General features: G+C 47.1%; 1 protein-coding gene across 2 annotated transcripts in view; it reads left to right on the top strand.

Annotated features, from left to right (window-relative positions):
• Positions 1 to 13909, top strand: part of LOC105478856 (laminin subunit alpha 1) — a 164823-nt gene extending 150914 nt beyond the window's left edge. For both annotated transcript variants that reach the window (XM_011736557.3, XM_024791959.2), the window contains exons 57-63: positions 757 to 869; positions 4840 to 5029; positions 6497 to 6655; positions 7188 to 7341; positions 8437 to 8570; positions 12335 to 12557; positions 13492 to 13909. In XM_011736557.3, the coding sequence (XP_011734859.2) occupies positions 757 to 869; positions 4840 to 5029; positions 6497 to 6655; positions 7188 to 7341; positions 8437 to 8570; positions 12335 to 12557; positions 13492 to 13652 (1134 nt within the window). In that variant the 3' untranslated portion in view covers positions 13653 to 13909. The remainder of the gene's footprint in view (positions 1 to 756; positions 870 to 4839; positions 5030 to 6496; positions 6656 to 7187; positions 7342 to 8436; positions 8571 to 12334; positions 12558 to 13491) is intronic.
• Positions 13910 to 17748: the final 3839 nt, after the last annotated feature.

Here is a 17748-nt window from a genome sequence, read left to right as displayed (position 1 = left end):
GTTTGAATGGCAGCCATTGTTCTTTTTCATTTTCTCCCCTTGTGCTTTCTCTGTTGCCCTGGTGTAAAGTGTGCGCTCTAATAATTTAGAAGATGGCAGAAGCATTTGAGAGCAGGACCTTCTGAGCAGGCCCAGGCTTCGAGTTCAGGGCAGTTTTCTTGGCAGCATCTGCCTAGGCTGAGCCAGAAAACAGCAGCGGGGACCCCCGTGACTTGGGCAGTGTCAGGGCAGCCCGCGGATGGTTGCAGGGGGGTTCAGGGGCCCTTCCCACCTGGCTCCTCTTGTCTGCACCTTGCCCTGTCATTGTGGACCTAGGTTCACAGGTTCACACTCTGAGGCCCTGCAAAGCACGTCACCTGTGGGCACCTCCAGTTTTCTGGTGCTGGGCCGCAGCTGATCTCGGCGGCTGCATCCTCAGGGCCATTCCCAGAGCCTCAGGTCATGGCAGGGGCCTAGGAAGACAGCAAGGCCTTTGCCCCTTAAGCCTGATGAAAATTCATAGGAGAGACTTCTTCAGTGTCCGTATGAAGTTGAGTGGGATTAAGGTGAAAGACGGAAGCTCTAAGTGCCTTCTTCAGGGGGATGAAGGGCTGGCAAGTGCATCATTTAAACCGAAGATGGAGTGAGCACCAACAAGCATTGGTGGTGGCTGCTGTTCTGATGGGATTGCTTCGGAGATGGCTCTTCATGGCGGAACACGTGGGTCAGTGGGGTTCGGGCTGCGGTGGCGGCTGAGTGTTCCTGTGTCTCTTACAGGAACAGTGTGTGGTGGATGCAGCTCTGGAGTACGTTCCTGGCGCCCACCAGTTTGGTCTCTCACAAAACAGCCATTTCCTGTTGCCTTTTAACCAGTCGGCTGTCAGAAAGAGGTAGGTATCTTTCTAATGTCCTTACGCGGTGTCTCATTGCTGGATGGACGGGGTGTTCTCCAGCCACAGAGTCTCTTCCAAAAGAAGGTGCTTCTATTTGATGATGAAGTGCTTGACTTGCAACCAAATGGCAAAGAGAAGGCAAAGAGATAGGAATTCAGCGTTGGTGCAAATCACAACGCTTTCACGGTGGTTCACGGGGGAGTCTGTGGTTTCTGCCTTTCCCCTTCTGGAGGGTGGCTGGTTTCCCCTCTCTGTGTGCACGTAAGTTAAGCGTGTGGGCGTCTAAATCAAGCCTCCTGGATCTATTACTGTTTGGACTTTCAACCCCATTCCACTTTACACATTCCCTAGTCTGATGTCTTTGTCTACCCAAACTCTTACACTATGGTGGCCAAAGTCCTGGGTGCCACACCTACCCCTCTGTGCGCCTTCTGGCCCTCATACCTGCCTGTCCCTGGGACCCTTCTGCCAAGGGAAGAGCTTAAGGCCTGGAGCTTGGGGCTCCCAGACTCCATGTTGCTCCTCTCTCCTCCTGCGGTCCTCCAGCTCACCTGCCAGGCTTGCCTGCAGACTCTGCCATGCCCTGCCTGTCTTGTCGTCATTGGCTGTGAGTGCCACCCCGTCATACCCCTTAGACCTGGGCTCCTGTCTGTCTTCTGCAGCTCCTGCCATCCCTCTCTGTGAATTCAGCAGCTGCCTAACCCCTGACCTTTCCGTGCTCAAACTGTGATCTGTGAAACGTCTTCCCTACTCCCTCCTCAGCCAGCCTCTCCCATCACCATACCCTTGACTTCTTCACAGGTATCCATCCCTCTCAGTCTCGACTTTAAAAGCCTCCTATTAGACAACCCTTTCTTCTCGTTTCAACTCTGTGCCTCCCCACTCCTGCAGTTTGTCAGTTCCCTGGAGACCTCTAAGCCACTAGCCCTAATGCCCTCCCACCAGCATCTCCCCTCTTCTCTAGCCCCACATCACAACTCATCCTCCAGGTAGGTTCCAGGCCAGTGTTACAGGTGTTCCTCTGCAAACTCCCTTACCCCTTTGTCTCTCCCACTCCTGCGAGCCCAGGAAAAAGCCAACATTCCACGTTCTCTGTGCCGGAACCCACACTGGAGACCAGGCTGAGGAGATGGACGTCTCCTTCCCAGCTGGTTTGAGCTGCATATCATGGCCGTCAATCTCAGATGGAGCCTCCAGACAACATAGAGAACCAGTGCATTGCTCTAATATGCTTATGGTTTTTATTCTCCATGACGACTTGCTCATAGCTGCTCTCAGCTCAGAGCCCTGTGCACCACAGTCTTTCTTCACACCCCAGCTGATGACTTGCCCCATTGAGAAGAAAGAGATCCTTCATCTGTCCACCACCAAAAAGACCAGCCCCTGCTTTTGTTCCTGACCCTCTATCTCTTCTTCTGCTACCACAGATGAAGGGGTCTTTGTTCCTAGCAAAGCCCACCCAGCCAGCCCCAGCTTGTCCTCTGGATCCCACTCGCCCTCTCCTTCCTAGGACATGCACAGCAGCCACACCTCACTCCTCAGTGCACACTCCCACCAGCACACAGATGCCACCATCACCCCATCGTCAGCAGTGACAGCAAGAGCAGCAAACAATTGTACTGGAGGTTGACACAGAGATTTTACACAGATGATCTAATTTACTCCTCATAATTCTCCTGTGAGGAAGGTGTTGTTATTATCTCCATTTTACATATAAGGAGATTGAGGTATAGGGAGCCTGAGACATCTGCTCAAAGTCACACAGCTGGTAAATGGTAGAGCTGGGATTCAAACCCAGGCCTTTGGCTTCAGAGTCTGTGCCTGTACAGTAGTTTCCCCTTCTCCTTGGGGGATACGTTCCAGGACCCCCAGTGGTTGCCTGAAACCTCGGCTAGTACCTAAACGTCATATACACTGCGTTTTCCTATGTATGCATATCTATGATAAAGTTGAATTATAAATTGGGCACAGGAAGAGATTAACAGTCACTAATAATAAAATAGAAGAATTATAACAGTATGCCAGCATCACTCCTCTTGTACCTCGAGGGCATTATTGAGTAAAATCAGGGTGACCTGAACACAAGCCCCGCTGTACTGCCACAGTCGATCTGTGAACCTAGACGACTATAAAGTGACCAACGGGCACATGGCTCATATGGTTGGAACCGCTGGACACAGACGGGATTCACTTCCTGGGCAGGACCGAGTGGGATGGTATGAGACCTTATCACGCTACTCAGAGTGATACCCCATTTAAAACTTACGCATTGTTTATTTTCAGAACTTCCCATTTAATATTTTCAGACCTCAGTTGACTGCAGGTAATTGAAACCTTAAAAAGTGAAACCTTGGAAGGCAAAACCGCGAATAAGAAGGGACTGCCTTAACCTCTACGCTGCACTCCCTCTCTCACTTTGACTTCTATAGCAGAACCCCCAGGAGACGCCACATCCCCCTGCACACACATGCGCAGTACCTTGCTCTGTTTCCCACAAGGCGCTCAAAAGAGCTGCCCTTTCCTCAGGGACTGTTTCCTCGTTTAACCATCTGGTCAGCCTCCCGCACACCCCCAGCTGCTCTTGAGAGAATTACTGAAGACCCCCATGTAGCTACGTGGTACAGGGCCCCCTGCCCTGGGCTCTCAGCAGCCCGTGGACTTCCTTGGCTGTCACAGCCGCACACTCTCCTGGTTCCCTGCTCTCTCTCGGCTCGCCTTCCTCAGTCTCCCAGCTGAGAGTGCTGGGCCCTTCCACACGCTCTCCCAGGATGGCCTTCTATGTTCCGATCACCTTAAAATGCCACCTAGATACGGCAGCACCTACCCGTGTAGCTCTGGCCTCCACTTAGAACTCAGGGTTTGTGGGCCCACCGGCCACTCGAGATCTCCGTGTGGACTCGGACAGGTTCCAGGGTCACTGGACATCTCTGTGTGGACTGGGACAGGTTCCTCAGCCACTCGACACCTCTATGTGGACTGGAACAGGCTCCTGGGCCTCATCGTCCCGAATGGAATTCGCAGGCTCCCTCAGTCCTGCTCTCCTGCTCTTTGCCATTGCCGCGGGCACAATCACCATTCACCTGGTTGCCCAAGGCCCAAGCCTAGAGGCTATTTTTTATTTCACCTGTTCTCACTCTTCAAATCCAGTCCATTGGCACATCCTCTTGCTTCTTCCTCCAGAATGTTTCCTGAATCTGTTGAGTCCCCGCCGCCACCCTGGTCTAAGCCACCCACCCCTCCCTATTGGCTGTCGTAACAGCTGCCTGATGGGGCCCGCTTCACCCCAACCCCTGACCCGTTCTGCAGTTTAGACAGAGGATCTCTGAAAGGGATTCTCAGTCACTCCCCCTTTCAGAGCCTTCCTGTGACTTCCCACTGTGCTGAAAATCAACTCTCAAAGCCCCTCCTCCCTATAATGGAGCCACATTCACCCTCGTCCTGTCCCGGGGTGCTCCCGTGGCACCGTGGTCCCTCTGACGGGGCCCACCCAGGTGTAGCCTTCCTGCACACCTGCAGTGGCTCTGGTTCCCCCGCGGCCTCAGGGGGGCTTCCTGCTGCCCACTGTCATCAAGCCCCTTACTTTGCAGGGGCTTGCCCCTTTCTGTCACTCAGAGCTGGGCTGAAATACCTGCTTTACAGAGCTACCCGCGTTGACTACTTAAGGTAGCCACCGGTTGGCCTCTACAGGACCCACTTTAACTCTCTGGTGTGTTTCTGTATTAGCTTCATGAGCAAAGGGATCTGATCTTCCTCTTTGTTCATGGCTCTATCCTCATCCTAAAACAGCCTGGCAGACAGAGGTAGGCAGTTAAATGAATGGATGTGTAAATGGATGAAGGAATGAATTCCCCTCTTTCCTGAGATGTTCAGTGTAAACGCCGAAACAATTGTGGAGTCCTCTCTTTGAGGTTTTAAAAATGAAAAGTTAAAGTTTTCTTTCTCAACGCTCAGCGCTTGTTTTTTCCAGGCTCTCGGTTGAGCTAAGTATCCGCACGTTCGCCTCCAGCGGCCTGATTTACTACATGGCTCATCAGAACCAAGCAGACTACGCCGTGCTCCAGCTGCATGGGGGCCGCCTCCACTTCATGTTTGACCTTGGCAAAGGCAGAACAAAGGTCTCTCACCCTGCACTGCTCAGCGATGGCAAGTGGCACACGGTACGATCTCAGGAGGCTTGTGCTGGCTGCTTCTGAGTTTTGTTCCATGTATCACTGGGGTTCACTCCATTTCTCAAAGGCACATTATCCCCGTTCATCTCTATCTCGCCGTGCGTGTCTGGTATCTCCCCTAGAGACTGCAAGTCTTGAAGGCAGGGATCTTTTCTGCTTCTGAAATACCCCCAGGGTCTTGCTTAGTACCTGACATGAAATAGACACTCAGCAAACATTGGCGGGATGAACAAAAGGTACTAGACATGTTCTCAACTTGGCAAGGAGTATGTAAAGCCTAGCCTCCCCTCATGGCATTTGCTTTCTGATAACCAGGACTCTGGACCACTTTCTGGTGTGCAGCAGGCTTTACCTGTGCCTGTAATTGCCCAGCTGGGTTGTTCTTGTCCACTGCCCAGGAAAGCAAATGCACTAAGAATGGCAGGTTTTGCAGCAAAGAAAGTGTTTCATTATTGCAGAGGCAACTTGCCAGGAGATAATTGTCAAAGCTGCCTCCCCAAGAATTCAAAGACTAGGGTTAAACCTTGTGCAAACAAGGATAGTTTGGCAGCCAGGGGATACGGAATGGCAAATGCTGATTGATTGGATTGGGGAAGAAATCATAGGGGGTCGAAGTTGTCTTCTTGTGCTGAGTCAGTTTCTGGGTAGGGGTTACTGCTCTGGGTGGCGCCAGTTGGTTCATACTGAATGCAAAGTCTGAAAAATATCTCAAATGCCAGTCTTAGGTTTTACAATAGCAATGTTATCTATAGGGGCAATTGGGGAAGTTATAAAGTTTGTGACTATTGGCTATGTGATTCCTAAGTAATAAGTAGTTTAAAAAAGCAAATTATAAAACAATGACTGGTTAGGGTTTAACTATGCCTACGTCTTAGCAGAAGAAACAATGGCTGGTTAGAGTTTATGCCTATATCTTAGCAGAATTCAGGCCCCTATCACAATTCCAACCTTGTGGCATTTCCTTAATTTTACAGAGGTGATTTTGGTCCCTGAGCAAGGAGGGAATCAGTTTTAGGGAGGGACCATTATCATCTGTTTTAAAGTTAAACTATCCACTAAATTCCTCCCATTTCCGGAAGGCACTGTTACCATCTTTGTTTTAAACTGTCAGCTAAATTCCTCCCATAGCTAGGTTGAATTAGCAAAGACAGCTTATGAGGTCAGAAGCAAGATAGAGTCAGTTATGTCAGACTCCTCTTACTGTCATCATTTTTCTATGTCAGGTTTCTTTCACTGTTACAGTTTTTGCAAAGGCAGTTTCATACCTGCCTCCTTTCTTCTGCCAGGCTCAGCCACTTTTCATCACCAACTGTCTAAAAATTTGAACCACCCTTTAGCATTGCATTCAGGTTGTTACAGCTCTCAGAAACAGATGTTGCATCTGTTGAAGTTGATACATCTGTTAAAGTTTTCTCAGGTTCCTTAAAAATTATGCATGTTTTCACTTCACTGTAGGTCAAGACAGACTATGTTAAAAGAAAAGGCCTCATAACGGTTGACGGCCAAGAGTCCCCCATGGTGACCGTGGTGGGAGACGGAACCACGCTGGATGTGGAGGGTTTGTTCTACCTAGGAGGTCTGCCCTCCCAGTACCGGGCCAGGAAAGTTGGAAATGTAAGCAGCATTTTCTGTACTGACATTTTACCTTTGTTGTGGTTTTGCTTATTCTGTAGAAGAGCATAGCTCACGGCATCTTGATGTATAAATTACCTTGTTCGAACCTGGGGCTCGTAAAGAAGTTGACTTTGCAGGCATGTCCACAGATCATGTGCCAGCGCTGCCCCTCAGAACCTGATCAGTCTTTTAGTTAATGAACATCTCCCTTTCCACAGCCACATGGCCACAGCACAATTCAGGGAAGCCCAGCAAATGCGTATTCGCACATTAGTAAACAGCATTTTTTGATTTCCACGATATTTCACTAAAATAATAGAAAACACTTCCACGGCATTATTAGCAAAGATACTCAAATGGTAGCTCTAACTTAGACATTCATGTGAAGTATTGTGGCAAAGTTTTTTTTTTAAAAAAAGATAACATTTTAATGTGTTTTATTGAGACCAATCTGATGAAGTGGAAGGAAAATGTGTCCAGGCCCTTCTCGTTAGAGTCACCACCGTCTACTCTTGCATGTCATTTGGCTTAGATCACCCACAGCATCCCTGCCTGCATTGGGGATGTGACGGTTAACAGCAAACAGCTGGACAAGGACAGCCCGGTGTCCACCTTCACGGTGAACAGGTGCTACGCAGCGGCCCAGGAGGGAACGTTCTTTGATGGAAGCGGATACGCAGCTCTTGGTATGTGTTAGCAACACTCTGGAAAGCAGTCCCCGGCAGAGCCTGGACTATAAAGCAATGTGGATCTGAGAGTATGAGACAGGACCCGCTGGACAAGGCTACAGGAAAACCACATTGAGTTCAGTATTCCAGTTGATTCCTAATTTCTTGGCGTAAAAAGCCTTCTCAGGTCTTGTGCTATCTGGATGGCCTGACAAAGTCTCCCGCCAGGAGCAGTGTGACTCCTGACAGAGGCCAGACACGGGGTGCTAGTTTCATCTGTGCTTTCTCCAGGTTCTGTAATGCACACTCAGTGTCCAAGTTAAGAAAGGACTTTGAATTAAAAATCAGCAGCATAAAATGTCTAGACCAGCTGGCGCCAGGGAGGCTGTGCAGAAGTTTGGGTGGGGAAGAGGGGGAAGCCAGCAGAACATCTCTCGTTCACTCTGCGCTTCCTGTCTCCTGTTCCTGGGACTCAGGCTCCAGCCCTGCTGGGCAGGCCCTCCGTGGCCTCAGTATGCCTCGCACCCCCCGGGTGTGCTCTGGGGATACCACCTTCCCCCCTTTTCCTTCAGCCCTGGTCATGGTAACAGCTGCCTGCTGTGGCCAATAGCCCCAGTGTGGCTGCTCAGCTTTTTTTATCACCTGAATTAAAAAATCATTCCATTCAGTCCCCACCTTTAACAAATTTAGTATGGACTCTGATACACTCAGTAAATGATGATTCCTCCAAGTACACAGATACTAGGAAAATAAAGTGGACTATTCTTGGATGATGATAAAGGGATTCCAGGGATCAAATCCCGACAGCCCACGGAAAAGACTGCCACAGGAAGGACGTGTCCACAGGGTGAGGCAGGGCCACGTGCTTCTGCGGCCACAGATGAAGGAGACGCCTGGCTCTGCTCTGGCCTGGCTGGCTGCACGCGTCTTCTTTAAAAGCTCCACGATGTGGAAGCCGAGACTCAGAGGGCAGGAGTGACCTGCTGGTGGGGATGGAGCTGGATCCAAAGGAAGAGCTAGAGCCAGGTCCCCCGACCCTTAGCCAGGAGCCCAAATGCTCAACCTGGGCCTGGCAGCGCTCACCCTGACTTGGGCCGTCCTTGTGTGTTACAGTCAAAGAGGGCTACAAAGTCCAGACAGATGTGAACATCACACTGGAGTTTCGAACCTCCTCGCAGAATGGCGTCCTCCTGGGGATCAGCACTGCCAAAGTGGATGCCATTGGACTAGAGCTTGTGGACGGCAAGGTGGGTGCTTCTTCTCCATGGGGTCCTCCTCCCCCCAGTGTCAGAGACAGAGCAGTTGAGAAACAGCAGATTCAAATTCACAACGGTCTATTTTTATGGAGTCAAACAATGGTCCCATTACTATTTAAAAAACAGATATGGCTACAAAAAAAACTTTTTTGTTTATTTTTTAAAAGCTTTTCAAACATAACTTTTTATATGTTTGAAAGTAAGCTTTCAGCAAAATTACAACTATAATACAAATAACTTTTTTTCCTGAACCATCTGAGAATAAGCTGCTGACCTGATGCCCTATCCCTTCTAATAATTTTTTTTAACTTTTTATTTGGAAATGATTACAGATTCATAGGAAGTTGCAATGAAATGTACAGGGAGGGCCCCATGCACCCTTCACCCAGGCCCAGGTTTCCCAGTGATAGCATTATGCATTTTTTTTGAGACGGAGTTTTGCTCTTGTCACCCAGGCTAGAGTACAATGATGCAATCTCAGCTCACTGCAACCTCTGCCTCCCAGGTTCAAGTGATTCTCCTGCCTCAGCCTCCTGAGTAACTGGGATTACAGGCATGCACCACCATGCCAGGCTAATTTTTGTATTTTTTAGTAGAGACCAGGTTTCACCATGTTGGTCAGGCTGGTCTCGAACTCCTGACCTCGTGATCTGCCTGCCTCGCCTCCCGAAGTGCTGGGATTACAGATTACAGACATTATGCATTTTTCTAGCACAATCAAGATACTTAATTGTATCAATACCAAAAGGTTCCCCCTTAATACCCCATCATGGCCATACCCAACTCCTGTTGCCCTAATCCTAGGCAACCGCTAATCTGTTTGCTGTCCCTCTAATTTCTGTTTCGCCAGTGTTATATCAATGAAGTGACGCAGTAGGTATCCTTTTGAGATCAGCTTTTCACACTTAGCCTGACCTCGGGAGGTTCATCTGGATGGTTGTGCATATCAGCAGTCCGTTCCCTTTTGTGGTGGAGTATTACTCCATGGGATAGACGTACCACGCTCTAATTTTTTTTAATGTAAAACACGTTATTTTTTTCTGTGACTATCTGCTCTTGCCTTTCAGCCTCTCACGTCCCTCTCCTGCTGGCAACAAAATGCAGTCAACAATTTGCAGTGCTCATCCTTTAGTCTCCTGCTTGGAAAGCGCCTCCTTCGCAGTTTCTCCCAGTTCTCACTTTCCTTCGTCTCCCCTTTGGGGCTGTCTGGGCACAGGCAGGATGCAGGGCAGGGAGTCTCGATGACCCTTTTCCTTTCTGTGGGCGCTCTCGTGGACAGCAGCTGAGCCACAGCTCAGTCTCCTGGGCTTCAGGCAGCCTCTTACAGTGAGTGGTCCTGGGTCTCAGCATTGCCCCTGCGTGGGGGCTGCTCCTGGAGAGTTTGGCCAGTGTCCCTTTCAGCTCAGGCCTCTCATCCTGGTTGTCACGGGCAGTGCCACCTCTTCATCTTCCCCCTTCCCCGTGGGGTCATGTGCAAACTTGGGGATTTCTGCCAAGCCACACAGAGGCCATGGGGAATCAGGGATGGTGCCTCTCTGGTCCTCTGTCTACGTTTTACCAGCATTTCTGCAGCACTGTGGTCAGTGCTTGTTGTTGTGGGAGTAAGAGGCCTGAATTTTCCAACACTAGTGCCTCTTGGAAGGCAAGGAACAAGTCTCCATGTTCTAGATTCCCCGGGACTTAGTGGTTGTTTCTAGTATTTCCCTACTTACTCCCTGCTGGGTTTTGACCACCCCCTATGGTATCCTAGAGTGGGGGTGGGGAGGATCTGAAAGGTCATGTCTGACCTTTTGCCCTTCACCTCTTTTCCAGTTCATATCAAAACAGAACTAACTTGATGTCATATTGCTGCCTCTCTACACTGACTTACAGCCAACTTTTTCCCTCATCTATACTTTAAAAACTTTTGTATCTATTTCCATGTTTTTATGTGATATCTAAAAAATGTTATCAGGGGCCAGGTACGGTGGCTTACGCCTGTAATCCCAAAACTTTGGGAGGCTGAAGCAGGAGGACTGCTTGAGCCCAGGAGTTTGCGACCAGCCTGGGCAATGTAGCAAGACCCCCATCTCTGTTTTTGAAAAATATTTTACTTAGATAAATAAAAAATTTAAAATGCAATCAGAAGTGTAATTGCTGCAAACAATGTAATTTTCTGTTGTATTATATATTTTACCTCATTGGATTATTATTTATAGTTCTTTTTTAACATTTTTAGTTGTTGCCTAAGGGTTTATGACCTGTATCTTTAATTGTCACAGTCCACCTTGAAATAATACTGAGAAGCTTCATATATAGTGTAACAATCTTCAAAAAGTACATTTGAAATCTTCCCTCCTGTCTTAGTCTGCTTGGGGTACCAGAACAAAGAACCACAGACTGTGTGGCTTAAACAATGGAAATTTATTTTCTTGCCATTCTAGAGACTAGAAGTCCGAGATCAATGTGTTGGTAAGGTTCTTTATTCGGAGGCCTCTCTCTTTGACTCACAGATGCCTCGTTCTCCCTATATTCTCACGTGGTCTTCCCTCTGTGCGTGTTTGTGTCCTACTCTCTTCTTGTAAAGACACAGTCAGATTGGATGAGGGCTACCCCGGTGACTCATCTTTACTTAGTTACCTCTAAAAGCTCCATCTTCAAATACAATCACATTCTGAGGGTCTAGGGGTTAGGACTTCAGCATATGAATTTTGGAGGGGGAAGTCTTCAGCCCATAACACCTCCTATCTTTTGCAAAGCTGAGATCTCTTTACTCGCTGTGGGAGAGCATCTAGAGTTCATCAGAAGAGAGTTAGTAAATATTAGCTCATAGGTGCTATCAATAGGTAAGACCGGGCCAGGTGTGGTGGCTCATGCCTGTAATCCTGGCACTTTGGGAGGTCGAGGCCGGCGGATCACCTGAGGTCAGGAATTTGAGACCAGCGTGGCCAACATGGTGAAACCCTGTCTACTAAAAATACAAAAATTAGCAGGGCGTGGTGGCGGGCACCTGTAATCCCAGCTATGCGGGAGGCTGAGGCAAAAGAATCACTTGAACCTGGGAGGTGGAGTTTGCAGTGAGTCAAGACCATGTCCCCTGCAGTCCAGCCTGGACAACAAGAGCGAAACTCCATCTCAAAAAAAAAAAAAAAAAAATGTATGACCAGCACCTCCAGTAAGGCTATTAACTCCTAAAATGTCCTAAAAACGAGGCCTGCATTTAAGGATGCAATGTGCTCGGACTTGTGGTCCTGAAGGTGGCCATTTGCCCTTTCTGGAATTTGGGGAATAGTATAACATCTGAAATTTTTTTTTTTTTTTTTTGGAGACGGAGTTTCGCTGTTGTTGCCCAGGCTGGAGTGCAATGGCATGATATTGGCTCACTGCAACCTCCACCTCCCAGGTTCAAGCAATTTTCCAGCCTCAGCCTCCCGAGTTGCTAGGATTACAGGCATGTGCCACCACACCTGGCTAATTTTTTTGTATTTTTAGTAGAGACAGGGTTTCTCCATGTTGCTCACACTGGTCTTGAACTCCTGACCCCAGGTGATCCACCTGCCTTGGCCTCCTAAAATGCCGGGATTACAGGCGTGAGCCACCGCGCTCGGCCATCATCTGAATCCTTTAAAAGGCTCTTTTTCAAAATTATTTTCTGTTTCTCATGTTAGCTCTCCTTTTAAACATAATGCTGCAATTTTATCCACTCCAAGAGCTTGTACAAATGGACTGTGTTCCTTAAATACACATAAACTCACCAAGATATTTGCTTTGTTTAGGTCTTGTTCCATGTCAACAATGGTGCTGGCAGGATAACAGCCACGTATGAGCCCAAAACCGCCACTGCGCTCTGTGATGGAAAATGGCACACGCTTCAAGCTAACAAAAGCAAACACCATATCACTCTGATTGTCGATGGGAATGCAGTTGGCGCTGAAAGTCCACACACCCGGTCTACCTCGGTGGACACCAACAATCCCATTTATGTTGGTGGCTATCCTGGTATGTACGGGTACCTGCTCTTCCACTCAAAAGGGGCACTGTTCCTGGAGGAAGTCTTAGTTCAGGTGGATGTAGAATAGGGATTGAGAAAGGTACATGGTTTGGGTTGACAAATCTTTTACCATTTTAGAAAGGCCATTTCAAATACTTAAGAATTCTTGGAAAACTTAAAATAATCTACACACACAAGTTAATCATTGGGTAAGACTGTGAGAACATGACATGAAGGCAGCTGGATGACTTTACCAAAGTAAATTTCATGACTCTCAGACTTGGGAGTCATTTTAGGGCTAGGGAATCATTTTAGGAAATAAACTCGTGACTCATCTCTCTGGTCAATTTTGGATTAGAATTATGTATTTTAGATGTTCCAAGGAATTGTTGCAAATAATAAAATAAACACCTGTTGTATGACTTAAGTTATAACTATGCCTTAAAATTTTATATATTAAAAGTTTTTGGCCAGGTGTGGTGGCTCACGCCTATAATCCTGGCACTTTGGGAGGCCGAGGTGGGTGGATCACTTGAGGTTAGAAGTTTGAGACCAGCCTGGCCAACATGGTGAAACCCTGTCTCTACTAAAAATACAAAAATAAGCTGGACGTGGTGATGGGTGCCTATAATCCCAGCTACTCAGGAGGCTGAGACAGGAGAATCACTTGAACCCAGGAGGCAGAGGTTGCAGTGAGCCGAGATCGCACCACTGCACTCCAGCCTGGGTGACAGAGCGAGACTCCGTCTCAAAAAAAAAAAAGTTTTCTCTGAATTCTGCTATTCACTGACACCACATATGTGGAAAATATTCTTCTAATTTTAATAGTGAAAAATTTTAAAAACAAAATAACCCACTTGAGATTATTTCTGTTCCTTTTGTGCTATGGATCGCATTTCAACAAAATTAAGCAAGATTTGTCTTCTCTTCTTTCCTGAACAGCTGGCGTGAAGCAAAAATGCCTGAGCAGCCAGACCTCGTTCCGCGGGTGTTTGAGGAAGCTAGTGCTGATTAAGAGGCCGCAGGTGCAATCCTTTGACTTCAGCAGAGCGTTTGAATGGCATGGAGTTTTCCTTCATTCCTGTCCTGGGACGGAGTCCTGAACTTCAAGCAGAATCCGCAGTTGGAGTAATTGCTAGTATTTTGAAAAGAAGTGTTTGTGTGAATTAAGAGTCTCCTCAGTTCATATTTCATTTCCAACTCAGGTTAAGTGTTTCTGGGGAGAGATGTTGTGTTTATGTTACACTAAAACCACATGTGCAACAAATACCTCCATTAAATGGTCTAAAATGTACATTGAATTCCCTGGCTCTCTTGTTTAACATGTTTTTTTAAAAAATAAATCTTTATACACATTGAATGTTCTGTTGATTACTTGATAGTGTTTTATGTTTTTCATTTTGAGCTTTTAAAAAAGTGTCAATACAGATGATAACAGATTGGAGTATGAAGCCTTTTATTTCTTCAAGAAAACTCTAAGCTCCAGTTTCTACAACAGACAAGCAATGTTCGTGGATTAATTCCAGATGAGCACACCAGCTGTTGGCCACATAACCTTTTAAGGAGGCTCCAGCAAGTCACAGGGGCAAAGGGAGCAAAGGAAGGAGCTGGACCCTCCTTGGACGTGGCCTTGTGCTATCAGGACCTCACCTAACAGCGCATTTTGCAGGACAGAAAAAAAGAAAAGATGGCATCATTTTAAGTTAGTGCTTCCTTTATTGTCAATTTTATTTTCACCACTTGGAATGAAACAGTTTGCCTTAATCAGCTACTTTTCTGGGATAATGTGTGTAATTTGAAAAGAGGGAACATTTAAAAACCATGTAAGTATATTATTTTAATGGACCAAGCAGCTGTAGACCCAGATTTCTGAAGTTGCATTCAGTCCCCTCCACATTCATTTTAGTTCTGCTCTGTGGCTGCAGCTCAGGTCACAGTGGCCGCTATCCAATCGTTTAGAAAAATGATCCCATTTTCCAAATGCTCACTTGAGCGGTCTCCACCTGTCTTAGCCATGACCTGCTTTTCCAACATGGAGGAGGCCAGAGTTTGTGTCTCTGAGCGATTTTGATTGGATAAACAAGGAAGGCAGCTGTGCTCCTGGTCCCCGTTCCTGTTCTGTGCCTTCCCTATGTTTTTTGAACCCTTAGGGGGATTCACACCTCTTGATGGGTATATTTGAAATTTGTAATTCTTTCCCATTTAAATACCTGCATGAAGATGTTCCTTAGAGAAAGGCAGCTGCCAGTTGTGGACGTGCTGATGGTTCTATAGCACCAGCCATGGGAGGAAAGCAGACTTTTCAAAGGCGGCTCCTGGGCAGCTGGGCCCAGAAGGGGCACGTGCCCGTCTCAGCAGCAGTGCACGTGCGCCAAGAACCTCTGCTGTGCCGTGGGTGGTCTTTGGTTTCATGTTTCTGTGGAAACCAGCTACAATGTGAGATGAAGGCTCAGACATTCTAGATCCTGGTCTACCATGCTGGGTGAGGAAGTGACCAAAACCAGGACATAGAACACAGACTGTGGAGCTGCCTTGAGCTATACACCCCAGCCCTGCCTCCACCCCCGCTCTAACAGAGTTAAAACGGAGCATGGGCCTTTCATGAGGACAGCTGTTCACAAGGTCTCTCCGAAGGATTCCTCAGGAAAACCCACCAGCTCCCCATTGGCCTTTCACAAGCACAGAGTCGAGTGACCTGGGTGTAGATCTGTCCCCGTGACCTTGAGCCTGCACTCCCAGGTCAGACACCAATTGTGGTTCCCACTTCGGGTTCTGACACTGATTCCTTAACTCCTCTCACCAAGTGTGGACTCAGGTTCTTAGAGACGGTTGCCAGATAAAACACAGAACCCAGGGAAATCTGAATTTCAGATAAACACCACAGACATGTTTTTAGTGTAAGCACATGCTAAATATTGCACAGCATCCTGTGTTTTTAATTTGCTAAATCTGGCAACCCTACTTTGGAGCCTCAAGGGCATAAAAAGATTATGACACCCTTTCCCTCACTGCCAAGTGATTCCAAATAAAAGCAAATCTATGTCTTAAAGCACGTGCAACAAAATCTATTGACTATCATATTTTTCTCATGACGCCTTTACTGAGATATCTGATTTCTTTCCAAAGTCTAATTTTGGTGCCAAAAGTCCTTGTTTAGTCTGTCAGTTAATGTAGTACTTTTTTTTATTGTGGCAAAATATAAAAAATATAAAATTTACCATTTTAAGCCATCTTTAAGTGTACCTTTCCATGAAATTCAATACATTTATAATGGTGTACAACCACTACCATTTACCTCCAGAATTCTTTTCATCTTGTAAACCTGCAGCCCTGTACCAGTTAAACAGTAAGCCCCATTCCTTCTTTCCCTCAGCCCCTGGCAACCACCATTCTTATTTTCTGTCTCTACAAATTTGACCACTCTAGGTACTTCATATAAGTGACTTACCATAATAGCTTCAAAGTTCATCTGTGTTTAGCATGTGTCAGAATTTCCTCCCCTTTAATTCTGAATAACATCCCATTGTATGTACAGACATTTTACTTGTCCATTCATCCCTTGATGGGCACTTTGGTTGTAAATAGTGCCATGATGAACACGGATGCACAAGTATCTGTTCAGAGTCCCTGCTTTCAATTCTTTGGGGTATATACCCAGAAGTGGAATTGCTGGATCATATGGTAAATCTATTTGTAATTTTTTATTTTTATTTTATTTTATTTTTTAGACGGTCTCACTCTGTCACCCAGGCTGCAGTTCAGTGGTGCGATCTTGGCTCGTGGCAACCTCCGCCTCCCAGGCTCAAGCAATTCTCCTGCCTCAGCCTCCCGAGTAGCTGGGACTACAGGCGGGTGCCACCACGCCTGCCTAAATTTTGTATTTTTAGTAGAGACAGGTTTCACCATGTTGGCCAAGATGGTCTCAAACACCTGACCTCAAATGATCCACAAGTGTTGGGATTATAGGCCTGAGCCACCGCGCCTGGCCCCTATTTGTAATTTTTTGAGAAAGAACTATACTGTTTTCCGTAGCATGCGGCACTGTTTCCAAGCCTCAGTTTCTTCCTCTGTAAAAGAGATTGTGGTAACAACCTCAAAAAGGTATCACAATATTTAGAAAATAGTATTAAATTTTTTTTCAGAAATAAAGAGAGCACCTGGATAAGCCAGTAGCATTGGCCACAGAGAAATTTAATCCTCAGTCACACCTGCCTTCCAAAAAGGTCCAACAACCACATGGATTTATAGGCAAGCATTGGCAAACATGAGAAAAAAGAAGAAAACTGACCAACTCATTTAACACTGGTGGAATAACTTCGTATGAAACAAGACAAGTATAAAACAATTATAGACCAACTTTACTTATGGACTTAGATGTAAATATCTTTTATAAAATACTAAGAAACATTGCTGCACGATAGCCAATGAACAGCCAGGTAAAACATTAGAGATAGATGATAAAAGGACTCATTGCATATAAAATTCTTTTAAGCACCTTTAAGGAGAAATCATGTTTAAAAGGGAGATGAACAAAGGAGAATATTTTTATCTTTCCATTTGGGTCATGTAGAGCTGTAACCAAACCATAAGCTGGAAATATGGGGCCCGGATCAATGTACGGAAAAGCAATAATAATGAAAATAATTCTTTACGTTTCTGGGGTTTCAGGGGTATGGAAAGAGTTCTAAAATTTACAAGTGCTCTTACATAGACCATCTCATTTCGCCACGATGATCCAGGAGAGCCGGCAGAGCAGGTGTGGGTGTAGAGCACCAGCCCCCGTATTACGTGCTAAGGATCTGATCCTAAGCTGAGCAGGCATTTGCCCATCCTCACGGCGCTTACTATGCAGGGAGCGGAGTAAGTGAGATATAGATGAAGTTTTAAAAACATATCAGAACTACATGTGGGGGACAAAACACAGCAGACACCCGGTACAGATGGCTGCAGGGGCAACAGCTGCCAGGAGCCAAAGAGGACCTCAGCCCGAGCTACGGTGCCTGGCTGTGGAAGTGGTGGTTCTTGGAGTGGGCGGGGTAGACCTGCCACTGAGGGGCGGGGTCGTGGAGCCGGGAGAGAGCACGGTGGGGCGGGGCCAGACTGGCGGTGGGCGTGACCGTTGGTGAGGTGAGCTGGGTCAGCCTGCGGTGGAGGGGCGGGGTCCCAGAGCCGTGGGGAGGGGCAGCCCGTGGCCTGGAG

Source organism: Macaca nemestrina, chromosome 19, assembly GCF_043159975.1.
Source record: "Macaca nemestrina isolate mMacNem1 chromosome 19, mMacNem.hap1, whole genome shotgun sequence".
In the NCBI taxonomy this organism is placed as follows: Eukaryota; Metazoa; Chordata; class Mammalia; order Primates; family Cercopithecidae; genus Macaca; species Macaca nemestrina.
This window is presented reverse-complemented; position numbering and strand designations above follow the sequence as displayed.